Source organism: Penicillium lagena, assembly GCF_028827675.1.
Source record: "Penicillium lagena strain IBT 129212 chromosome Unknown utg000001l_segment0_segment0, whole genome shotgun sequence".
NCBI lineage: Eukaryota > Fungi > Ascomycota > Eurotiomycetes > Eurotiales > Aspergillaceae > Penicillium > Penicillium lagena.
The window spans coordinates 838,344-862,843 of NW_026623222.1; the positions used below are offsets into that span (position 1 = coordinate 838,344).

At 50.1% G+C, this 24,500-nt stretch overlaps 11 protein-coding genes across 11 annotated transcripts; 8 read left to right on the forward strand and 3 right to left on the reverse strand.

The window, feature by feature from the left end:
• Positions 1–422: 422 nt before the first annotated feature.
• On the forward strand, positions 423–1,394 carry N7510_000356 (steroid dehydrogenase; the record flags this gene model as incomplete). Its single annotated transcript, XM_056972286.1, has 1 exon — positions 423–1,394. One exon carries the CDS (start codon positions 423–425, stop codon positions 1,392–1,394), a length of 972 nt encoding a protein of 323 aa, XP_056837403.1.
• Positions 1,395–2,300: 906 nt separating this feature from the next.
• N7510_000357 (putative monooxygenase) lies at positions 2,301–3,686 on the forward strand (the record flags this gene model as incomplete). The annotated part of the gene is made up of 2 exons (XM_056972287.1): positions 2,301–2,547; positions 2,602–3,686. 2 exons carry the CDS (start codon positions 2,301–2,303, stop codon positions 3,684–3,686), a joined length of 1,332 nt encoding a protein of 443 aa, XP_056837404.1.
• Positions 3,687–4,359: 673 nt separating this feature from the next.
• Positions 4,360–6,538, forward strand: N7510_000358 (uncharacterized protein; the record flags this gene model as incomplete). The annotated part of the gene is made up of 3 exons (XM_056972288.1): positions 4,360–4,432; positions 4,479–5,353; positions 5,402–6,538. 3 exons carry the CDS (start codon positions 4,360–4,362, stop codon positions 6,536–6,538), a joined length of 2,085 nt encoding a protein of 694 aa, XP_056837405.1.
• Positions 6,539–6,941: 403 nt separating this feature from the next.
• Positions 6,942–8,330, forward strand: N7510_000359 (uncharacterized protein; the record flags this gene model as incomplete). The annotated part of the gene is made up of 2 exons (XM_056972289.1): positions 6,942–7,077; positions 7,357–8,330. 2 exons carry the CDS (start codon positions 6,942–6,944, stop codon positions 8,328–8,330), a joined length of 1,110 nt encoding a protein of 369 aa, XP_056837406.1.
• A 713-nt stretch (positions 8,331–9,043) lies between these two features.
• N7510_000360 (uncharacterized protein) lies at positions 9,044–9,472 on the forward strand (the record flags this gene model as incomplete). The annotated part of the gene is made up of 1 exon (XM_056972290.1): positions 9,044–9,472. One exon carries the CDS (start codon positions 9,044–9,046, stop codon positions 9,470–9,472), a length of 429 nt encoding a protein of 142 aa, XP_056837407.1.
• Positions 9,473–10,839: 1,367 nt separating this feature from the next.
• On the reverse strand, positions 10,840–12,150 carry N7510_000361 (uncharacterized protein; the record flags this gene model as incomplete). Its single annotated transcript, XM_056972291.1, has 1 exon — positions 10,840–12,150. The coding sequence occupies one exon, from the start codon at positions 12,148–12,150 to the stop codon at positions 10,840–10,842; it is 1,311 nt and encodes a 436-aa protein (XP_056837408.1).
• A 440-nt stretch (positions 12,151–12,590) lies between these two features.
• On the forward strand, positions 12,591–14,024 carry N7510_000362 (uncharacterized protein; the record flags this gene model as incomplete). Its single annotated transcript, XM_056972292.1, has 2 exons — positions 12,591–12,605; positions 12,657–14,024. The coding sequence occupies 2 exons, from the start codon at positions 12,591–12,593 to the stop codon at positions 14,022–14,024; spliced, it is 1,383 nt and encodes a 460-aa protein (XP_056837409.1).
• Positions 14,025–14,140: 116 nt separating this feature from the next.
• On the reverse strand, positions 14,141–15,760 carry N7510_000363 (putative MFS alpha-glucoside transporter; the record flags this gene model as incomplete). Its single annotated transcript, XM_056972293.1, has 1 exon — positions 14,141–15,760. The coding sequence occupies one exon, from the start codon at positions 15,758–15,760 to the stop codon at positions 14,141–14,143; it is 1,620 nt and encodes a 539-aa protein (XP_056837410.1).
• Positions 15,761–16,364: 604 nt separating this feature from the next.
• Positions 16,365–18,992, forward strand: N7510_000364 (polysaccharide lyase family 26 protein; the record flags this gene model as incomplete). Its single annotated transcript, XM_056972294.1, has 1 exon — positions 16,365–18,992. One exon carries the CDS (start codon positions 16,365–16,367, stop codon positions 18,990–18,992), a length of 2,628 nt encoding a protein of 875 aa, XP_056837411.1.
• Positions 18,993–19,415: 423 nt separating this feature from the next.
• N7510_000365 (Gfo/Idh/MocA family oxidoreductase) lies at positions 19,416–20,699 on the forward strand (the record flags this gene model as incomplete). The annotated part of the gene is made up of 1 exon (XM_056972295.1): positions 19,416–20,699. The coding sequence occupies one exon, from the start codon at positions 19,416–19,418 to the stop codon at positions 20,697–20,699; it is 1,284 nt and encodes a 427-aa protein (XP_056837412.1).
• Positions 20,700–21,022: 323 nt separating this feature from the next.
• N7510_000366 (uncharacterized protein) lies at positions 21,023–24,176 on the reverse strand (the record flags this gene model as incomplete). The annotated part of the gene is made up of 3 exons (XM_056972296.1): positions 21,023–23,670; positions 23,727–23,852; positions 23,909–24,176. 3 exons carry the CDS (start codon positions 24,174–24,176, stop codon positions 21,023–21,025), a joined length of 3,042 nt encoding a protein of 1,013 aa, XP_056837413.1.
• Positions 24,177–24,500: the final 324 nt, after the last annotated feature.

A 24,500-nucleotide genomic window follows, 5' to 3' on the forward strand; every position in this document is an offset into this window, starting at 1 on the left:
TAAGCCCTTACCTCATTACTCCAACCTGAGGTGTTATAGCAATGATATAATCTATTTAATCAGGTTAGTCTATTTTTAGCAGCGCGTCGGTCGGAGCCACCTCGCTCTAATATCCTATTTGTTCCAGCCTTAATCTCTTAGATGCTTAGCGGAGCATTTGCACGACGGAGTAGTTCTACGTAGCTAATTAATGCTTTCGCTTAAGTTTCGTCAAGGTAATTATTGACTGTCCGACTTGGGGGCGAGTATCCTCAATGCTGGATAGGGTTCGAGTCCGCCAATGACGTTCCGCGAAGGCGCAAGAAGCGCAAAAGGGGGCTGACTTTTCCCAGCGCGGCAGACCGACTTCGTGCATTGTCTTACAGTCGAAGACCTCTCATCACATCTCACCAATACATTTTCTCATCGTCTTGATCGCCACGATGGGAGTGACTTGGTCGCAGTTCTTCCCACCCGCGCCAACCCTCACAGAGGCCAACCTGCCCAGCCAGAAGGGCAAGGTCTTCATCGTGACCGGCGGGTACTCGGGCATAGGCCTGGAATTATGCAAAATCCTCTTGGGAGCTGGGGGCAAAGTCTACCTGGCTGGCCGCTCAGAAGAAAAGGCCAAGAGCGCGATTGAAGAACTCAAGTCTTTGCACCCGTCATCAGATGGAGATGTGCGTTTCCTCCCTCTTAACCTAGACGACCTGACGACCATCAAATCCGCTGTGGAGACATTTACGGCGTCCGAGTCGCGACTGGACGTTCTGTTCAACAATGCCGCTGTCTCCAACCCACCACAAGGCTCCATCTCGCCCCAAGGCCACGACCTCCAGCTGGCGACTAACTGCTTGGGACCTCATCTTCTCACTCAGCTCCTCCTGCCAACACTCAAGCGCACTGCCCAGGGCCAGCCGCCGGCTTCCGTGCGTGTTGTATGGATGGCCTCAATCGTTGTGGACTTATCCGCTCCTGCAGACGGCGTGAAACTGGAAGAGCTGCTCCGTCGCGACACGCATCCGCAGCGCAACTACGAAAACACGAAAGTCGGGAACTGGTTTCTGGCAGATGCGCTCGCCCATCAAGCAGGATCTGACGGCATCTTGAGTGTGGTCGTGAACCCAGGGAACCTAAAGTCGGCGCTGACTCGTCATTTCTCTCCATTGGTTCCCTTGCTCGCTGCGCCTCTCTTGTACCATCCCAGGATGGGGGCGTATTCTGAGCTTTGGGCTGGGCTTTCAAGTAACCTGACTATATCTGATGGTGGGAAATATATCATCCCCTGGGGTCGCATTCATCCAAGTCCGAGGACAGACCTGCTGCGCGCGATGAAGACCAAGGCAGACGGTGGGACGGAGACCGCAGCGACGTTCATACAGTATTGCGATGATCAGATCCTGGAATTTAAATAATAGGAAACTCCCGACCATCGGAGTCAATCATTGCGTTGTCTCGTCTATTAGCTAGTGCAAATGATTCTGTTCTTTAGTTTGCTTTCCTACTTCTCATCCGCACTTTAAGGCGGGTTCCAGCTGAGCGTGTGTCAGGACTGGTTAATACGCGTCAATCTGCGAGAACCAGATTGCGCCCGAACCCTGATCCTCCGATGCGGTCTGTGCTCGACGCCAGCCTTCTGTTCTTCTATTTTGAACCGATTCACTATGCTGCTGGATGTTGTCCACAGACGTATCCGGCATGAACTGAGCTCTCTACAATGGTATCACACAACCCTATCCACTCGGCAGTTTTCATGCTGACAGGAATCGGATTGTCTCCTCCTCCGGCGAATGTGGGGAAGCTTGGGGTTCTTCGGGGGGAAAGCGAATGAGTGCAGGGCAGAAAGGACAAAGAGCGGATACGGAATCACCCACCAACAGACATGGCATTGCGCAACCGTCCTCAGGGATGCCGACGCATCCCGCGCCGCTGATTGGATGGAACGTAACAGGCTCGTCGAGGACCTGGTAAAAATTTCTCCCTGGCAGCCGGTGAATGCGGGTGCTTATTTATTGCAGCGGATAAAGTCCAAGCAGGGATGATGGCAACGGTCGCCACGCCGAGCCCTCGACCAGTGGAATGTGGGGTGAGATGTGGGAGAGGGAAAAAGTCTCTGCCGCCCGTATCAGGTGGAAAACACAGTTGATTTGATGGCAACACGGCTCCGGCGAGCTACGTTCGGCGTTGAATTATTTTAGATCTGCCGCGTCGCCATTTCTTACTTCTTCTGAAATTTCTCCTCTCTGCTTCCTTCTCCTTCCATTCCCGATCTTGTTCTCTCTCTCCCCACCGAATCCCCTCTACATCTTATCTCCGACACCATGACGAAGACTCCCCAGGATTTGCAGATTGCCATTCTGGGCGCCGGCATGGGCGGCTTGACCACCGCTCTTGCCCTGGCCCGGCGCGGTTTTAAGAATATCCACGTCTATGAGCATGCCACAGACCTCGGTTTCGTGGGTGCCGGTATCCAATTGGCGCCGAACATGGCGCGCGTGCTGGACAATCTTGGTGTCTGGAAGGGCATTGAAGCTGAGGCCGTGAACATTGGGGATACTTCCGTGCGAGGTAAGTTGTAGAATCAATAAGCACCACAGGTTCATGTCTCACGGTTATTTACAGATGGCGCCACGGACAAGGAGCTGGCGCACGTTGAGCTTCAGTACATCAAGGAAACCTACGGCTACCCACACATGGTAGGCCACCGGGCATCGCTAGCCAACGGCCTGTACCAGGGATGCCTGAGCCAGCCCAACATCAAATTCCACTTTGGCGTTACGGCCGAGAACGTTGAATTCGGCCAGAAGCCATCGTTCACGGCCGTGCCCCGTAATGAGACCGAGAAGCCGTACAAGGTCGAAGCGGATGTGCTCCTGGGGGCCGACGGAATCAAGAGCAACACCCGTGTGGCGATGCTGAAGCTCCTCAACGTCAACGTCGGCGTCAAGGATACCGATCAGGCCGCCTACCGAATCATGATTCACAAGGACCAAATCAAGGACGACCCGGAGCTACTGGCTCTGATCAACAGCACGCGAGTGACCCGCTGGATTGGCGAGAAACGGCACATCATCGCATACGCAATCTCCAACAACACCATCTACAACTTGTCCACCACGCAGCCGGACACCAACTTCGCCGCTGCCACAAATGCCACCTACACGACCAAGGGCTCCAAGCCTGCCATGATGGGGGTCTTCTCCGACTTCTGCCCCATGGTCCAGCGCATGCTCAACTACGTCCCCGATGGCGAGGTCTGCGAGTGGAAGCTGCGCGTCCACGACCCGCTCCCCACATGGGTGCACGAGTCTGTTGCTCTGGTCGGCGACGCCTGCCACCCTACGCTTCCCCATCTGGCCCAGGGTGCCGCCCAGGCTATTGAGGACGGGGCTGTTCTGGGCGTTGTTCTCGCCCGACTCCGCGACACAAGACCCGAGTCGATTAACAAGGCTCTCCGCGTCTACGAGAAGGTTCGCAAGAGCCGCGCCGAGGCCCTGGTTGACATGGCCTATGCCTCTGGCCGTGCTCTGCACCTGGGCGACGGTGCTGCGAAGGAGGAGCGTGATCGCCAGTTCGCCGCTCTGCGCCAGGGCAAGGGCCCTGTCCCCGATAAGTGGGCCGATGCCGATGTCCAGCGTGAGATCTACGGCTTTGACTGCACCAAGGTCGCGGAGGACAACTTTGATGAATACTTTTCGCAGATGTAAGCGTGTTTCTTTTTCTGTGTTAATTTTCTTCGGGTCAACTTGGCGCTGTTCTTCTATATTTAGCTTTCTTTGGATCTGTAAATGTTCACTCTAGGAGAATTGAGATGGTTTCTTTAACTTGATATAAGATTCACGTACTAATTGAGTCTTTTTCTTTTACAGGGGCAGCTTGCGCGACGCTAAGCTCGCCTAAGTATATCTGCTGTCGGCATACTTCTTTACGACCATAACAAAGCGAGGAATATAAACGACCGTCATTGGGAGACGGTTGCCATATATGACATATATATCTAACACGCGATCGTAGTGTATTTTTTTATAACGCAGTTGAATAATGATTTGATCTCAAGATAAGCTAGTATAGACTATTAGTTATACCTATAAATAATATCATACTACTGTAGTAACCAAATGGAAATAATTCGTCGTTGTTGCTCACATTTAATGTGTTTTGGGTTGACCCACCCGTTTACCGATTACGTTAACTACTTAGTTGTTAACCTAGTTAACGTTAACTTACTGCCCCTTGAAATCACGAGCCTCCGGTCGAATTCGGCCGAACACGACCGAGTTCACCTCGTGACCCCTAAGCAGTGAAAATGGCCGGAGTATTTCCCCGAAACTGAATATTCAGAAACGAATGTGAACATCACACTCTAATGATTATGTCAACATGTCGGGTAGCTCAATGCCTGAAGAATACCGGCGGAAAAGAGTCCGTAAGGGAACGAAGAGCTGCTGCGAGTGTAAGCAACCCCCTCCGCAACGAAGTGTGAGACTGACAATGAACAGGTAAGCGGAGAAAGATCAAGTGTATTCTATCTCCGGATCTGTCTATTTGCACTGGGTGTCTAGAAAGAAGCACCCCGTGTCTCAGTCAGGAGTATGTGGATGATCGTCCACCACACCATGCTGAGGATTCAGCGTTGGATCGCCGTATGGCAAGGGTAGAGTTATTACTAGAGACACTGATGGACAGGATTCCCTGGGGCCAAGTTGGTGACTTGACTCCTTCATCCATTTCGGCAACGGCGAACGAGTCACGACCTCTCTTCGCATCTCTGCCTAATGGTTCTGGGGTGCAGACTGAAGTTCGTCCTCCGTCTGGAAAACTTGAGATTCTACGCCGACGACTTGCTAGGATGTTACCTTGCCAAGCGGATGTGGATTGTCTGTTCGCTTCGAGTCACGGATGGTGGCTTATCCAGCAACATATGATGCCGCACCTACCAGACTTAGTTGAGAATGACTTTCACGGGTTGTTTAATGTCGCCGCTGTCTCAGAAGGACATCCGACGACTATCGCGAGACTACTTCTCTGTATCGCAATCTGCATTCAGCAGCTCCCATCTGAAATGGATATGCGAAAACTCCAAACTACATTACCACTTCGAGAAATGATGAGCAGTATCATTGAATTTCTCGTCCAGAATGTCACCTCTGACGACGAAATGACTGGAAGCATTGAAGGTGTTGAATGCCTTGCACTTCAGGGAATATACGAGGTCAATGCTGGCAACCTTCGAAGATCATGGCTTTTATTCCGAAAAGCCATCACGATAGCTCAGCTTTTGGGCCTGCACAGAGTGGCTATCAAGACATCTGAGGAAAGGCTAAGTTTGATGGAGACAAAACGACATCATTTATGGTATCAGGTTTCGAGAGGAGTATGCTGCTCACCTCATTCTGTGAAGAATCGTGCTGAAACTCATTAGGAACGTTACCTCTCCACGCTACTTGGCGTACCATCAGCTACAGGCTCAGCGGTCTTCCCTTTCAACGATGACGCCGCTTGGCTGTCACCAGAAGCTCTTTATCACAAGCATTTATATCATATATCCGGCCTCATACTTGCTCGCAACCAAGAAGATTGTACCCATTCCTTCTCCACCACACAGAGAATTGGCGAACAACTTGATTCCCTCGCAGAGCAAATGCCGCCATCCTGGTGGGAAATCCCTACCAATATCTCAAACAACCGCACAAAAGAAGCATCCGTTCAGTTCGAGCGAGTAATGTGCCAAATCTGGCATTTCGAGCTAGCAATGCTGGTGTACCTACCCTTCATGCTACGTGCGACGACTGACCGACGATACGAACATTCACACTTCTCTTGCTTAAATGCTAGCCGAAGCCTAATTAAGAGATGGATTTCCATTCGTAGGAGCCATAGCACTCTCCTCTTCTCCAACCTCCTCGAATTCCAGGCTTTCACAGCAGCGACCACTCTCCTGCTAGGGCTCCTAGGCCCTCAGATAAGTACACACCAGGACGTCTTACAAGAACGGCACGAGGATTTTCAGCTTGTAGAGACAGTCATTCAGAATTTTGAAAGACTCGAGCAGCATGATACTCGGATGTCCGTTGGTGCTCAGAGCATTTCTGTCATTCGCACACTTCAACGGTTTCTTCACGAAAGAAACTTCTCTGGCAGACTGCGTCTTGAGATCCCTTTCTTTGGAATCATCAGGATTGCGCGTAGCGGTGCCGTGCAACCGCTAGAAGGAGAGCGGATTCTCGGGGCAAACGCGTGCCAAAACACTACTTTCCCTCGACTTGGACAAACCTGTGTGTCTTCTTCCATGGCGAGAACGGATTGCACCCAGACTTTTATGTCTCGTCCTAGAAGAGAAACACCCCAGGAGATGGTCAGAAATGAAGGGAGCTATGCTGACGATGGTGTGGAGAGAAACGATCCTATTTTGCAGTTATCTGGCGGCCATTTTCAACTTCCTGAGGCGTCGGGCACCCAGGGTGGTTTTGATACTAGTGAATTGCCGTTTCAGGAAAGTGATATGATATTCTTCGACAGCTTAGTGAATACAGATTTGGTGGGTAATTGGACACTATAATCCATGCCAATCCACTGGGTAACTTACTAAACATCAAACTGCCTTACCGGCCCCTTTCATAAATTACAATTTATTACGGACCCTCGCATAACGAGGGTCCGCCACCCATATGATAAAGCCACCCATATGATAAATATTCTCCTTTTTCCAACTCCCCAACTTCAACGCGTCATTTCCATCCACCACAATGCCTGAAAACAATGCAACTATTGAGGATCGAATCCAGGATGCCCTCGCCGCGCTATCCAATCAGGAGAAACCAAATATCTCGAAGACTGCGCGAGATTATCATGTTCCTTACCAGCGGCTTCGATATCGCTGGCAAGGCCGACCTTCCCTCCTACAGCGCCAACCAACCCACAGATTGCTCAATGAAAGCCAGGAAAAGGTGCTCTGTACCTTTATGGATACTATGGATGACTTAGGCCTTTGCCCGAAGCGAAAACAAGTGGAAGCAGCGGCGAACTCTATCCTCCGCGAAGCGCGATCGGACCCATCTATCTCGGTCGGCGAACACTGGGTTACACGCTTTCTAAAGCGTCATCCTGACTTCAAACGACGACGACGACGAGCTCTAGACATCGAGCGAATGCAAGCACTTGATAAAACGGCTACACAGGCGTGGTTCAACCAGTATCATCAGATTATTGTCGAGAAGGGGATTCTACCCCAAGATATCTACAACTTTGATGAAACTGGGTTCCAAATTGGCGTTGGCAAAGATCAGTGGATTATCACTAGGGAACCTACGAAGAAAATATTTAGTGGGACAGATACCAACCGGGAATTAGTGACTATCGTTGAGTCTGTGAATGCAGATGGTAGCTTCGTGATTGCACCACTCATTATCCTTACCGGCCGCCAGATTCTCCTTCGATGGTTCGACAACATCACCGAGGAGTGTATTGCAGTCAACGATACTGGATATATGAATCAACAACTTGCCTACCAGTGGATCCAGCATTTCAATCGCGAAACTAAAGGCCGAACTATAGGGAAATATCGACTCCTCCTTTGTGATGGCCTTAGTGCTCATATCACTAGGGAATTCATCCAATTTTGTGAGAAGAGCGACATTATTCTATATTTTCTACCGCCTCATTCAAGCCACAAGCTTCAGCCTTTAGATGTTGGAGTATTCAACGTTTACAAACATTGGCATAGTGAGGCAGTTGAAGCTGCAACTATGAGTGGTTGTACAAAGTTCACAAAAGACCTCTTTCTCCAGTCAATTCGCACTATCCGACAGCAGACTTTCAAACCTTCAACAATTAAGCTTGGTTATCGATTAACCGGCTTATGGCCATACAATCCTAGTATCGTATGCGATGATTTGGCAGATTATTCAGTCCCATTGTCGCCATTACCAGACTCACCATCATCATCAGGTAGTAGTATTCCTACAGACATAAGTACACCAACTACTACATCCCGCTTTCGAAGAATTGAGAAGAAGTTAGATCGATTGGATAAGAATTCGACTACATTTCAAAATACTCTCCAGAAGTTGATGAAGGGTAGTCAAATTCAAGCGCATCTAGCCGTTGAACTTCGCCGAGAACTCAACGCCACTACACATGCCCAATCGATTAGGGAGGCGCGAAGAAATACATCTGGGAGGCGCGCGAGGTTATCCGGAATCATTTATTCAAAGAATGTTCTGAATATAAAGCGTCAAGAGAAGGATTTGGATGATTTAGAGGCGCTGGATCGATTGCGACCGCGGTGGAAGAAGGTAATGAGAGAGCTACGAATGCAATGTAAGCGGGAGGGACGGCGGTTGCGCAGATAGGATCGAAAATCAAGTATCTACTACGTCTTTTTACTATACAATATCCATAGTTTAGGGGGGTATAGGTGTCATGGATCAAGATCAAAATTGGATGTTGATAGAATTTATCATATGGGTGGCTTTATCATATGGGTGGCGGACCCTCGTTATGCGAGGGTCCGTAATAAATTGTAATTTATGAAAGGGGCCGGTTTATTCTAATGCACAATGCCGACACGTACCATTAGCTTCCGTATTAATGATCTCATGGGCAGAATTTTCCCGCTTCTCTGCTATAAATACAGACAAGATAGATAAACAGAATACGATCAATGTCATCATTGTCACACTTAAGTGGACCATCTAGCAAATTTACTAGTGATACGCCTCATTTACGAATTCTACAATAATCAAAGAGTGTAAACGGTGACACTAGTTTTGAGACGTACTGTACTCTGCCTTTGATCGAGTTAGTAATTCTAGAACACAAGCGGCGGAAACACGGTGTAAGCGCTGGTATTCTAACGCAATCGGCCGAACCCAGCCGACATATACGCGGAGGAACGGCGGAATAAAAGCAGGTCAGTGTGCTAGACTATTTGAACCATCTCTTATAAGAACGCTATTTCTCCACTCGAGTAATCAACCGACTCCCTCGAACATACTATAATCATCAGTCGCCTGCTTCAATCCCAAGCTTGGACAATCCCCACGAAAAGCAAGACAAGATCATCATGGTCCTCAAACAAGACACCACTGGTATTAGCGCAGCTGCTGAGACTCACATTGTCTCCTATTCCGCCGATCTCACCTCTCCCGTCTTCAAAACCTCAGCCCAGCGCGCTGCCAAAATGGCCACCTACTACCTCCCAACCATTTCTTTCTTCGCAAATGGAAACATTACTCAACTATCCGATCCATCGCTTTACGTGCAACTGATCTCAGGGCCTCTAGACAGACTTGGAGGCCTTCCTGAAGTGAGAGGACACAGAGTTGAGGCCGTAGGCGAGGACAGTGCAATTATATGGCTTTTATTGAGGGTGAATGGGGTGGAGATATCTAACGTCTATTTCTTCAGGAGGACAGAGAATGGGGCTGAAGGATTCGAGGGTGGTATTTTTGATGGGGAGATATGGCTATTAAAGCAGCTGGCGAAAGAGTAGAGGGCTCTTTCATGATCCCTCTCTGTCAAATACTGGCAACCTCCAGAAATGTGACTCAAGCTAGTAAACTAAAATACGACCGTTGGAGACGATGGTTCACCAGAACGTCCTTGTAAGTGTTGTTATACTTGACACCTAGCTTTCTATGGATAACGTCTGTTTCCCATCCGTCATAATGATCGTGAGCTTGCTACAGTCAAGTTTTTCGGCCATTTGAGACGTGATGAAGGACTAACTCTCTATCATACCACGGATGAAACTGGAGCTTTGAAGCAGGGAGCCCTGGAGCCATGTCGTTTGGACTAATCTTGGATACTGTAACCTTTGAAGACAATAGTGACGGGTGAGGAAGTCTGATTGCGGCCAGAGATGGGGAAGGAGGGGCACGGCCGCACGGAAATAGCGTGTCGTGTTATAGTAATTTCGTGTAAAGTACATTATTCGAGGTATCTACCATCTATCCAATAAAGACTTGCGGATAGCTACTCGGAGTTTGTTGGTCCACCTGATCATGTCTCCCGGTGCCAAACGTCTACAGTTTATTAGGTATGTCAGTCACTATTGCGAATCAGGGGGAGATCATCATAGTGGGCTGGCAGTTAAGTCTTCTCAATGAAGCGTCACCGGCCATGCCTTGTATACTGCCACAGTTAGTCGCAATTCCTCAGTGTAGGAACACTAGACAGACTCTCTAATAGATGGACCTGATGTTGTAGGTAGCAAATAACCTCAACGACTTCCGGAGCATGAACCCTTATTGTATTGTTTTGAATTAGATGGTGTAAGTTACAGTTCTAAAGCGGCATTCGCCCAACTGTCATTTCTTACATAGGCTCTAGGCTGTTCGAAAAGGTCGGTCTTGCAATAAATAGGTTGAGCTCAGTGATGGTCGTTTTCTTCCGTTCTAGAGGGGAGTCCTTAGGTTCGGAAATGGCTGGAGTAAGTGCACCTGTCCAGATATCACCTTGGAACTGTAGACTGGCAATAGAAACTCGTCGTGGAAGTTGACTTTGGGCACTTTCTCTTGAAAGAAACGGTCAATGAGTTGTCTTTTTTGCCGCTTGCGTTCTTCGCGATCGTCCATGACGGTGTTCAATAGATGTGATTGAAGGCTCTTGACGAGATGCTTAATGAATGGAGGGAAAGAGAGTGGGAAGGGAGCAGGAGAAGAAGTCCTCCTTACCCCTTTACAGGCCCCACCCTCTATCGTGGCGTACTCACACCTGGTAGGGACGAATAGTCATCGTTCCCTCGTAGCTAATGGAATCGGTAGGCGAATGGGTCAACCCAACACATCATAGTAGAAGCGATACTTTACAACGGATTATCTCAACAACACTAGCTTAATATTATATTGAACGAACCCATCATTGGATATTCCCACTAACGCCCTGACCGTAGTTGTCGGGAGCAACTCGGTTGCACGGAATACCGCTATCTTTCTCACCAATGATGTTCGCACACTGGTACACCTCGTGCTGGATCGTCGTGTTCCACATGGGCAGACCCAGTGTGCTATTGACGGTCTTCAAGTCGACGTTCTTGAACGATACATTGGGACAAGGATGCACAGCCGAACAATAGAGCGAGGCGGCAATATTGTACGTGGATGTGCCGTGGATGTTCTCCCATGTCACATCTTCAATCGCCATCTTAGAGGTGTTGCACTGGTTCTGGTTTTCGGTGTAGATGCACTGCGTGATCTGCATCGGCAGTCCCACATTAACCATCTCGAAATTCTTAAACGTGATGTTCTTGATCAGCCCGTGGCCGCCTCCACCGGCGTCGCCGTTTGAGCTAGAAGAATCATCTTCACCCTGCCAGGTCTTGATGTAGGCGCCATCGGCGCAGTTCAGACATTTGACGTCCTCGAACGTGACATTGATCACATAGTCTGGCATTGTCGGGTATTGTCCCACTGAGCCGATGGTCATGCCATTGGAGCGGTGGCAGGTCACATTCCTGACGAGTAGATTGGTTGTATTGCCCTTTGCTGCGATGCAGTCATCCCCGTTGGTAATAACCGCGTTCTCGACAAGGAGATTATCGCTGTTCCACGAGTCATAGCCGTCTGTGTTGACAGTTCCCCATTCATTATCACTCGTAGCATTGACGAACAGGTTGGTGATGGAGACATTTTTGCTGTAGGACACAAACGTCGCCCAGAACTGCGGCTGGATGATTCTCAGATTGTCGACAAGGAGATTAGTGGAGTTGTAGAATGTGATGCTGATCGGTCGCCCCGGCTGGTTGCTATTGTTCTGGTTCTCTGTGTACCAGGCTTGACCCTGGCCATTGTACCACCCGCCCTCGCCGCGCAGGGTGACGTTAGTTCCTCCGAAAAGCCAGGCCGTGGACTGGTTCTGGAGAACAACATTGTATGAATGCGAGAGCCAGTACGGGATGTCGTCGGAAAAGCGCAGCTCGCCGCGTAGGGAGACGTCACAGTTAAGTAGGTTGGTAGTGTTCAACACGGAATTGATATTGAATGTGTTGTCGGAGAATATGACGGTGCCGTTGATGCCGCAGAGATCAAAGGCCTGATGGATGGACGGCGCGTCGTCCACCGCTTCGCCATTATGATCGAGTCCCTCCGGGTAGAGCGTGCAGGTCGTGCCATTATTGACAACATAGGCGGCGGTCAGGGGGGCCAATGCCCCGAGTAGCCAGAAACGCATAGTGGTTAATGACGAGCCTGCCTTGGAAGAAGGGACCGGCGATCATTTTATATCGTCACCTCGCATTGTACTATGCCGAGGGGGAGAGTTGCATCCTTCGCCGATGTGACCTCCGCACGAGTAAGTTCGACCCAGTCCATTCGCTCAGGCTTAGACCGAGAGGGGGCGACGATCGCAGATCCATGTTGAGCGGAGTTGAACTGTTTTGGCCATGTTGTTGGCTGGATGGCAAGGGAGCTCAATTGTATTTCGGGGCCAAATAAGCTATTCCTGAACCAAATCATATTGTAGGCGTGTATAAAAGTAAAAAGTGTGGTGAAGATATACGCGTGCCCAGTGGTTGATAGTTCCCGAAGGTCTGCTTCTCCCCCGGCTAATCTTCATCCACACCCCACGTCACCATGCTGCTCGAACCCGCGCATGGTGACTGCCTCGCCTAAATGCCTACGCCAGCCGTATGTCTGCTTGGTTTATTCGCACTGATCCGGACTAATAATCAATTCCAGACTCCGTCCCCGTTTCGTCTGTCTCGTCGTAATCCACCCTCGACGCGCCGCAATGCTGGCCCACAATTCGCACCTACCCCTCGTTTTCGGCTGTCGCGAAGGATATCGGCTCAGGAAAGAGACGGAGATGAGATCGACACCATAGACGATGATCCACCGCCGCCATCAGCCCATGAAGCGCGCGTGGCACCTGGATCTAGCATCACGCGTCGCCAAAGAGACGGGATTGAAGATTTTGATGATGGAGAGCTATTCAGAGATAAAAGCAGAACAGGGGATGCATTCAATGAGATTATCGATGATATCATTGATGGTACACCCCCAGAGGAAGACCCTGAGTCGCCGGGGCTTCTCGACGCGCGATTCGACGCGGTCTTTGCGCCGGTGAGAGAGCGGACGAAACGGCGGCGTATCGACATAGAAAGAGAGGCTTCGCCCAATCAAGAACAACTCGAGCCGATACTATCTGCCTCCCCTGAACCTCAGCCGATCACGACTGTGGATACTCCAGTCTCCCCAGAAACAGGTCCCTTGGAGTCTCCGACGCAGAGCACTCCAGCAGTGCCAGCGCATCCACTCGTATCGCCACCGGGGAATTTCAAAACACCCTTTCGGAACCGTCCGAAATTTACGCTTTTTTCATCCCAGAAACAAACTGATACTCAAAATACGCCTAATCAGAGAACACCATTAGCACAAACAACACCGGCCCCGACACAGGACAGACGCAAGCCAACATTCATTCTACCTCGTTCTCCATCGCCATCAGCTGCAGCAGAAAACATTCCTGCGCCATTTTCACCGTCCTCTCGTACGTTACACCGTCGTGGTAAACGCGCAGGAGTACCTGGCTATCAACCAGGTGGAATGGCAGCAGAAGTACGCAGCTGGATTTTGGAAATGGCGTCGAAGAGGGAGCAATTTGTCACCAGTCCAATAACCCGAACTCCGTCATCAAATTCTGCTGACGACCTTTCTCAAGAGGAATTGAGAAAGTATCTAGTGGCTGCACGAGTCCTTCGTGCTCACCAGTCGACAATCAGTGGCTCTGGTCCTGTGACACGCATCAAAGCAAAGCCAATCACCATAAATCCGGAAATTGACGAAAACGCAGAAATCATCAATGTTATGGTCATGGGTTCACCTCGATCCAAACCAGTCTTGCAGCAACAATCACCGCGTACTGGCTCTGTGCAAGGGCATCCAGGGTTGGGCGTTCAGACAGGAGACTTGATCGGGATCTATCAATGTCTCTCATGGACCTTAGAACTCAGTTCGAACTGCACGAACCCTGACGATGATTATCCGCATGAAAAAGAGTCGTGGCTTGTGGCTATGGAGTGGGATCTCATACAAGAAGCTATCTGAGCGCTGCACGTTTTACACATCATCTTGACCGGTGACAGACGAAGTTCGGCGATGCAACATGAACTAATGACTGATGAACTATATCAAGATATCAAATATCACGATTTATACGGACATCAATACTGCGAAACCGACTCTGAACTGAGATCAACCCTAGTGTTCTCAAAATCTCTGGCCTTGACCTTGTTCTTGAATAGGATATCCATCTCCCCAAAAGTGCGATTCTTGGTCTCTGGAAGACGGAAGTATGCCCAAAGGAGACCCAGTCCCATAATCCCACCATAGAAGAAGCCGGACTTGGCGCCCCAATTCCATGAAGTCTGCTGCACCATATGCGGAACGAGCTGGCCATAGATCAGACAAGCGACGTTATAGACTGCGCGAGCGAGTACGACGCTTTTGGTGCGGAGGTAGTTGGATGGGATCTCGGTGACGATGGTGTAGATGATAGGACCGATGGTGATGAAGAAGACAAAATATTCAATCAGGAGAATACTGCCAATGCCATACCCTATGTTGGGGTGCGTGGCTAGATTGGGGATACCCAGGAATCCAATGAGGATAGTCGTGCTGGCCATGAACCCCGTGCCAATTAGCAGCAGCGAGCGTCGGCCTAGCTTGGGGACCAAGAACCAGGCAATGAAGACACCGACGATAGCCAACGCGTATTCGCCCATGCCGAAGTCAAAAGAAGCATTCGGGGTAAGACCGGCCTCCTCGAGAAAGTACACAATATAAGCAACCAGCGGCGCACAAAGCTCTTGAATGAGATAAGTGAAGACCGTGATCTCCGTTCTGCGCAGATCCACGCCTTTGAACAAGTCCAGGTAACTGCTAGACGCATTCGCCTCGTTCTCGATCTTGACAGTGTGCACCATCATGGCGACAGTATCCTCGATTTCTTCCTCCGGACTGTCCTTCGACCGCAGCCGGCGCAGCATGCGGCCTGCATCTTCAGCGCGGCCCTTGCGGATAAGCCACCATGGTGACTCGGGCGCCAAGTAGATGCCAATCGCGAGCGGAATAGGCAAGACCCACTGTAGGGCAAAGGGGATGCGGTAGGCCCACTGGCCCGACGATTGTAGAAATGCACGCAGAACACCGGTGCCGACGAGATAGCCAATGCTCCAACAGAGAGAGACCAGCATCGTGAGATACGGCCGCAGCACATTGGGACACACCTCGGCGGCGTACGTGGTCGTCAGGGTCTGAAAAACGCCCCAGGGAATACCAAGTAGGATCTCTGCACCCAGATACATGTAGATGCTGGTGGCGAAGAATTGCAAGAAAATAAACGCCATCATCAGAAATAGACAGCCGATCATGACCCAGCGGTAACCGAACCAGTCGGCGAACAGGCCGTTCAGCAGTAGTCCGACAATCTCACCAGCGTTGACTCCATTGCCAATGGCAGATTGCAGCTCTGCGGGAATCTCGTATTTCCCATTTCCCAGGGAAACTCCGTATCTTTCCTGAAAAGCAGGAAACGCAATGAAGCCAGTCACGAAGGCGTGGTCGAAGCCCTCCATGATCAGTGCTGCAGAAAACCATATCGACCAGAAAACGGCTTTAGGATATTTGCGAATCCCTGCGCGTAGGCCCATCTGATGCTCATCTTCTGTCGCTCTCTCGGCGCCCTTTAGGATGTCGCTGGTCGAGGCATACTTCTCTGCGTCTTTCTCGATTACAGTTGCAATAGTTCGGGCATCGCGCACATCTTCCTGGTGTTCGGGCATCGCGCTGCGAATAGCAAGAAGTGGCACCGAGAAGACTGCTGAGATTGGATTCTAGTTATTTACCGTGATTGTTTTCTTTTCGATATTATGTGCCTCGTCTCGGGTTGACGGCGGCCTCTTTGTAGCAGCCACTGTTTCGCGGCCCCAGCTCACCCCACCGGAGGGTCGACCCGCCTTCCCCAGACTCTTGCAGGGGTTGTTTGTCTGGGGTAAAAGCTAAATCAGACGATATCGGGGCAGTCGATTCCCGGTCCGCTAATCATTCTGACGCGCCGGTGATTGTTAGACCGAGCCTTTACCTTCTTCATCGCGGTGGACGAACCGTGCAGCAATAGCATTGGCATTAGCGAGCCGTGCGCCGAAGAATTGCCGACGAATGCAGGGATATTGTCTCGTGATAGCCTGCGTTGACTCGACTCCACTCGTATTATTCGGCACCGGACTAGCTTGTCCCGCTGCATGTGGCTTCTATCACGTCCGGTGATGTTTAAAACTCCGCTGGCCAGCCCTCGAAGAGCAGGCTTGGCATTGCTGATCCGGCATAATTCTTGTTGGCTATTAGTCTGGGCATTTGTTGCTTCCTAAAGACCTTGTGCAAAGCAGGATGACAACTGGAAATGTACGTTGGCTCACCGGCAATGGTGACAACGCGCTATCCGATGGCATTTCCTTTGGCATGCCCTGGCCCAGAGGCCTGTATCAGCCGGGGCAAACATTCGTGATTGACGGAGAGGGCAAAAATTATCCCCTCGACTCGCGCGAGCTCGCCTATTGGGCAGATGGCTCTCTCAAATGGACGGCCCATTCGGTCAGCGGCGATATCGACTACAGTGAGCGATACAGCGTCCAGGGCGTGCAGTGGAAAGAGAAGCCCAATTGCGGTGTCAAAGTCGAACACATAAACGATGCCATTTCATTGGTCTCTCAACGGGGACTTCATGTGTCATTCGCGGCGCCGGGCAGTTCACAGATTTTGGACACTCTAGCATTTGACGGACACACCGTATGCTCTGGTGCCACGATCGTGGCCTCCATTGATGGCAGAGAGTATTCCCCACACGTCAAGGCAGTTGAAATTGAGAATGAAACGATAAGCCGGGTCGTTGTCAAAGTGTCCGGCATCGTGGAAGCTGCTGGTAGCGATGCCCACCTTCCATTTGACGTGCGAGTCTATGTGTATTCGAATGCGTCAACTCTTCGAATAATCCACTCATTTATCCACGACTTGGAACCTCACCAGCCTCTCACATCACTTGGCTTGCGCTTTTCTGTTCCCATGGGTCGAACGGAGCTGTACAACCGTCATGTTCGCCTGGGAGGCTCTGAGGGAGGAGTCTTGAAAGAGGAAGTACAGGGTCTGTCTGGGTTACGGCATGGCCCGACTCTCCAGAACCGAGTTGATCAAACAGCTGGACGACCTGTCACTCTACGTGAAGATGAGTGGTCTGGAACGGAGCTTCTTCCCGGACTGTCATACATTCCTTCCTGGAACGACTATTCGCTCGCTCAACTCTCATCCGATGGCTTTACAGTCAAGAAACGCACGAAACGGGGCTGTTCATGGGTCAAAATTACCGGCGGTGGACGAGCAGATGGGACTGCATATGTGGGTTCGGCACAAACTGGTGGCCTCGCAGTGGGCATGTCTGACTTCTGGGAACGCTATCCGACTCAGCTGGATTTAAGCGGCTTGACCACGGAGGAGGGCACTGTAACGGTTTGGCTGTATTCACCACTGGCCGAGCCTCTTGAAACAACCCCATACCATGATGGACTTGGATTGGATTCTTATGAAAAGCAGCTGGAGGCGCTCAATGTGACGTATGAGGACTATGAGCCCGGATTTGCTACAGCAAACGGCATTGGCAGGACGAACCAGTTCTTCTTGAAACCATTCCTTTCAACTCCTTCAAATGACGACCTTAGTTCTTTCTCGGCCCTTGTCCGCAATCAACCCCGGATAGTTGCTACAGTGGAGCATATGCACTTTGCGGACGTTTTTCATGGATGCTGGGCCCCTGATCCCCGGGCTTTGGGCGTCACACCCCACCCCCAGACGACAAATATTGAAAATAATCTCGAGCTGCTTTTCAGATTCTACCATGGGCAAGTCGAGCAGAACCGATGGTACGGATTCTGGGATCATGGAGACGTGCAGCATACATACGATCCGCACCGTCATGCATGGCGATATGATGTCGGCGGCTTTGCTTGGGATAATTCTGAACTATCGACAGATCTATGGCTCTGGCTTTACTTCCTTCACACGGGCAGAGCAGATGTGTTCAAAATGGCGGAAGCCATGACGCGACACACTGGGGAGGTTGATGTATATCACGCAGGAAAATTCAAGGGATTCGGGACTCGGCACGGTGTTCAACATTTCAGCGATAGCTCCAAGCAGCTTCGAATTTCCAACGCTCTCTACCGGCGCATCTACTTCTATCTAACGGGAGATGAACGCACTGGTGATCTGATTTCGGAGCTTCAGGAATGTCAAAATGCCTTGTTGGGGTTGGACTCGCACCGGAAAGTTCAGGCGCACGCTGGCATTCCCGAGGGGTTTGCCATGACGAACATCGGTCTAGACTGCGGGCCACTTGCTGCTGCTTGGTTGACAGCATGGGAGAGAAGAACAGAAGGGTGGGTAAAGTCAAGGGAGCTACTAATGAAGTTACTGGAGGGTATTGCCAGTCTCAAACACGGGATTGGTAACAATGCAATGCTACTAAATCCCACCACCGGGGAAGTTCAAGAATGTCCCCCTCCTACGCCAGAGTGGGCTATCTCGCATTTATCTATGTTATTTGGGTTCCCAGAAATTTTTGCGGAGTTGCTTGACTATGCTCGCGCCGAATACCCTTCTACTGTGGAGGATTTCATGAAAGTGTGGCTCAGCTACTGTCGAGCATATAACAGCGGACCCAGTGTTCAACGCGAAGAATTCGGCTTCGAGTTCCCATCTCATGCAACCTGGAGGCAAAGCCACTCTACATTGACGGCCTTTGCTGCGGTAGAACAAAATAGTGAAGAACTTGCACATGCTGCATGGACTCAGTTCTTCAGTACAGATGGATATACGCAACATCACGACTGGACAATCCTCAAGGCTGGTCCTCCGGAATATTTTAATCACAGGGAAGAGGCTGTCTGGATCAGAACTAACGAGGCTGCTCGCTATGGCGTCTCGGCAATTTCCAACCTTGCAAATATCGGAAAGTATCTAAAATAGATTGTCAAGTGCGCATATCTAGTTTAACGGTGTGTTTCCAGTCACTATTTGACACAGATCTGAATTAGAAGCATAGCTCAGGCGCTGCGTCTCGGCTCATAATCAACCCGTAGCCCCGAGTGTGGCTACAGTCACTAATTTCAGTCCAATAGACGGATTTCGAAAACTTCCCGTCATAGGTATTGGTTGCGTTATCGCGGGGTTGCGGGGAGTTGGGGCAACACGGCCGTTCATTGATGGAAAAAAGAAGAGATCAGTTTGGCCGTTGTCTGGTGAGGGGCACAGTAGCAATCATCTGAAGATCCTAAACCAAATCGAAGCTCAATATTTGATCTGTTAGTGGCTACCAGCTACTGCTCTCTATCTCTGTCGCCGTCCTCACATCGCATTTTTGTGTATGCTTTGAAAACACTCCAAGGAAGCATGGCGCGGACGAAATATGCCCTCGTGGGCACTGGCGGGCGAGCAGGCTTCTTCTACAGCGCCATTGCTCAGACCTTCCAGAGTACTGCGATGCTCGTCGCATTCTGTGACACCAACCAGACACGAATGGATGTCGCGAATAAACGCATACAGGAGTTAGGGCTATCGCCGTTGCCCACCTATAAGGCCGCCGATTTCGACCGAATGATCGACGATACAAAGCCCGATGCGGTGATTGTGACAACCATTGATCGGACGCACCACATCTACATAATACGTGCCATGGAGCTTGGTTGCAATGTGCTCAGCGAAAAGCCGATGACAGTGGACGTAGAGAAGTGCCAAATGATCCTCAACGCTGTCAATACAACCAAGCAGCAGTTGCGCGTTACTTTCAATTATCGGTATGCGCCTCACAACACTAGAATCCGGGAACTACTTTTAGATGGCGTCATTGGGAAAGTCACCTCTGTACATTTTGAATGGATGCTCAATACGAAGCACGGTGCGGACTACTTTCGTCGCTGGCACCGAGATAAGCGAAATAGTGGCGGCCTTCTCGTCCACAAGTCTACGCATCATTTTGATCTGGTTAATTTCTGGTTGGGAAGCCACCCGGCTACCGTATTCGCGATGGGAGATCTGAAGTTCTACGGCAAGGAGAATGCTGAATCTCGGGGCGAGACGAATTTTTACTCTCGAGCGCATGGGAGTGCGGCCGCGGAGAATGACCCCTTTGCCCTCCAAATGAAAGATCATCCTCAACTTAAGGAGATGTATCTAGATGCAGAGCATGAAGACGGTTACTATCGGGACCAAAACGTGTTCGGTGACGGGATCAGCATAGAAGATACAATGGGTGTCTTAGTAGGGTACAAATCAGGGGCAATTCTGACATACAGCTTGGTCGCCTATTGCCCGTGGGAGGGATTTCGGGTCTGTTTTAATGGAACCAAGGGTCGGCTGGAAATGGATGTTCTTGAACAGTCGTATGTCAATGCTGGCGGGCAGCAGAGCGAGGAGGGCGCGATAGCCCATACGGAGATTACCGTTCATCCAATGTTTGCGCCACCATACGGAGTGTCCGTTGTCGAAAGTGAAGGTGGTCATGGTGGAGGAGACCCTGCTCTTCTTAATGATCTGTTTGGTACACCTGTGCCGGATCGGCTACATCGAGCTGCATCGCATGTCGATGGGGCCATGTCAATTTTGACGGGCATTGCAGCCAACCAGGCTATACGAACTGGACAGGTTGTCCAAGTGAAAGATCTAGTGCAATTCTGAATAGGAAAAGTCTCTTATAGAAGGAAAATGAAAGTGCTACAACTGCATCCATGAGATGTCGGAATACATTGTTCGGCATTTACTCATTTTCTTCTGGTTTGCTGCTATGATATACCGCTAGCTTTTCTTCGTATAACAAAGGTTTCCATGTTTTGGGCATGAATTTTATTGTGAAAAAGTTCCAGTGATGAAATTAAGCTCAGTGATGACTGATTGTGAAGGACTTGAAAAAGAGTTTCCTCATGACAATGAATAAAACATCAGTGCGCAGTAAAGAATGACAAAAGGTAACCAGCAGTAGGCAATAAATTATTAGAAACCCCCTAGTAGGGAATGACCTTGACTGCAGAAAGAAGGCCATAATCCTGAGGTGGCTGCCCACTGATTGGGGTCGATGTGCCATTCGCGGCACTCTCTAACTCAGACCACAGCGGGCGTAAAGTATTGAGAAGTGGTGTAGTGACCAGTGCGTCTATTCTGTTCTTTCCGGGTCTGAGATATTTCGTTATATCCGCCCGGGCCCACGTCGGGTCCATGGGTGGCAGGGTCTGACCGTTCACAGTGACGCGCAAAGTATGGAAGATAGCGCCAAAGTCAATGATTGCCGATTTCGAGCGATCCGATGAAGGCCAGCTAAATATAGAAGTATAATAGCCTCGGCCACTTGTGGTCGTCAGATTGCTATCAATGTCTTTCCAAGACTTCAAGCCATTGGGGAGGTTGTGCGTGGTGTTGTACTTGACAGTATCACTAGGGAGCATTTTAGACAGGTCTGACGGAGGATCCCAATGCTCGATCGTAACGGTCCAGTTGCTGATCTCGATTGGGTCCGATGAAGACTTGGGCGGGTAGTATTGCGAAGGATCTTGAACATTGTAGGTTTGCCCTTTAGACGTAGATCTATGGGTGTCCCCACTAGATGAAGAGAGATCAAAAGCGACAATGACTGACTGGTTTCCGGCAAGCTGGAAAGGGATCTTGGTCGAGGTTGATGACTGTGTGTAGTTCAGAATTGGAACTTTGTCACCTGTCCAAGCATCCAAAATGTACGGGGTCCCCAAGCTGGCAAATTGAACGCTTCCTTCGCTGTGACCGTTTCCAAGACCCCATGTTGAAGGAGCCAAAGCATCGTTGTAGACGAAAAAGTAGTTAAAATCGTCTGTTTGGCGCCAGTATGTATACCAGGTATTGTCTGCCACAACCTTGGTGCCAGGTGTGATACCGAGAGAGTCAAGGGTGTTGGCAAGACCCTCATAAGGAACCTGGTGCACATTTGGAAGCGATGTCAGGCTATGAAGTGTCTTCTTGGCATACTCTGAGCCGCTCTCATTATAGCTCGCTAGGTATGTTGGAATACCACCAGAAAAGATGATTGGAAGACCAGCATGGGCAAATCTGGCGATTCCCTCCGCACCAGCAACTGTCATGGAATCGTTCCCACGCACGATAAGGGCCTTGAACTCCTGGGCGTCGGGTCCCAAGACGCCGTTTTTAACGTAAGCCTGAGGCAGGTCAAAATTGTTCGGTGACAAATACTCGTAGGTGTAGCCAGCTTCTTCCAAGTCTGTTGGCAAGTAGTTTCTCACGATGCCGGGGAATGTCGTGATATACATGTAGAACGCGACATCTCTCTTCGGAATGCCGGATTGGAAGATGAAGGAATGCCGAGCCAAGAAGTCGAGGAATAGGTCCTTGTAAAACTCCCACGCCGGCTGGCGTGGGCCATGCATTTCTGAGTATGCATAGTCAAATGTACTCCAGCCAGGCCATGTCGTGTTACCGTACTCTCCAGAGTAAGGGTACCCGTGGATAATGAACTGAGTGACTGATCCCGCGATTGATCGCTTAGCGTCCCAGAGCCATTCAGGAATTGTTTGCTGGTAGGCTTCTTCGTGAATTGCTCCCTCTTCGGTCGACACCAGCCGCTTCTGGGCCAAGTTTGCCGGTCCAGTATATTGTCGATAGCCATCGATGAGGTGATTGAACCCTAGCGATTCGCATTCAGTCCCACCCACTAGAGGAACGTTCTGAAGCATATCCATGGGCAGATTATAAGAAATCTGAGCGCTAAACTGGAGATTCAGATAGTCTTCTGCCCAAGCCTCCAAGGTGGACACATAGATTCCGTAGAGGTTTGTCAGTGTTTGTCGGTAGTCTGCAATATGGCTGTCACCTGCATCTGGCTCATCGGTAATATACCAGACTGTTGGCTCTGTATCAAATCCGATCTTGTTTTGATGGAAGAGAATTGGCAAGTACTTGCTGACGTCGTATCCGTGGTCTCCCATAAATCTGGTAGTATAATTCTTGGTGAAAAAGACATTTGCTCTTGTCTCAATGGAGTCCTCCCAGCCGTAGTTGCCAACCTCCTGTAGCAACTTCTTCAGCTCAGACTCCTCGGGAACGATATACTTCTCCCAGTAATCGGTCATTGTCTTTGCACCAAGAGCAGAGAAATGGTCAACAGCCCAGCTGCCATTCTGGTGCCACGTCTTCGGCGTAGTTTGGGGTCCCCGCATGAAGGCTGGATTTTGCTGGGCACGGTATCCATTGTGGATCTGGTAAATGACGAACACCTCATGGTATAGCCCAGTGCTGTTATGTGGGAAGGAAACGTGCAAGTTTCCATCCGACCCGACCTGGCCTGTGACGTCCTGTAAAGAATTTGTGGCCAATGTGACTTGGGTTCTATCAGATGGACCATCTCCAGGAAGACTGGGGTAGGTTCCGGTGGTGTTGAGAGATGTCTCGGTAGTGCTAGGCACGGTGACATTGATTGAGTTGGTAACAAGTCCAGTAATGACAGCTTGCAATTTGACGGTACCCTCGACAGAGTCCCAACCCGGCAATTTCCCACTCCAAGAACCACCGAGTGGAACGGTAAAGTTAAAGGCATAAAGGTCATACATCAGGCCTTCGGAGTTCTCGGGGGCGGGCACTCCTTGGCCTTGATTCGGACCCATGGCAAAATCTATATAACTTTGTGTTAGTCCGATTGTAATCGGTTGTAGTTGGCAATTCTCTCACCCATGATGCAGCCATTGTCCTTGTGGGCCTGCGCCAGCGTATGAAAGACATTTGTCCAGGCAGGTGTTCCCCAGCCGTATATCGACCAGTCATCGGGTGCAAAGTTTCCTGTTCCCTCCGGTGTGCCTATATAGTATCATTCTTAGTTAATGAGCACAGCCGTCACGCAAGACAGCTCATACCGCCGTACAAATAGTATCCCAAAACTTCTACACCGCCGGCCCCAGTAGTTTTGGCTCCTGCTATATCATCACGAAGAACTGCAGCATCGACACTTGCATCTGGCACCCAATAACGATACCGAGGTCGGACAAACACAGAAGGGTCCTTGAATGTGCCGTTATCTATCGCCGCGTTGACCAAGGAGTCGGAATGGTCATATGGCAGCGCTCGTACCATACAGGTCCAGAGACCTGTCGCCAGTCCGAGGGTCAACTTGAAGTTCAACATTGTCCCGGTAAAATCTTAGACTTGTTCCAAGAATGGGTCCATGGCATTGTTTTGAAGCATTTATACCCGAGTCCTAACGCTACAGGAAGGATCTACATCTATCTCTCTATGCAAGCGTCATTATTTCCAATCATCGCTGCACCTGGCCGTGTTCGGGTTAATGCACACCGATTGCTATTGCTTGTTAAGTCGACTCGTCGTTCAAAATGCTTCGGACTCATCCCTATATGAATGCTCCGGGGACGATCACCCCCGCAGGACCCCCGCAATTGACGATATTAGGGCAATGTCGATCAACGGGAGAGAATTATTAATGTGATCCTT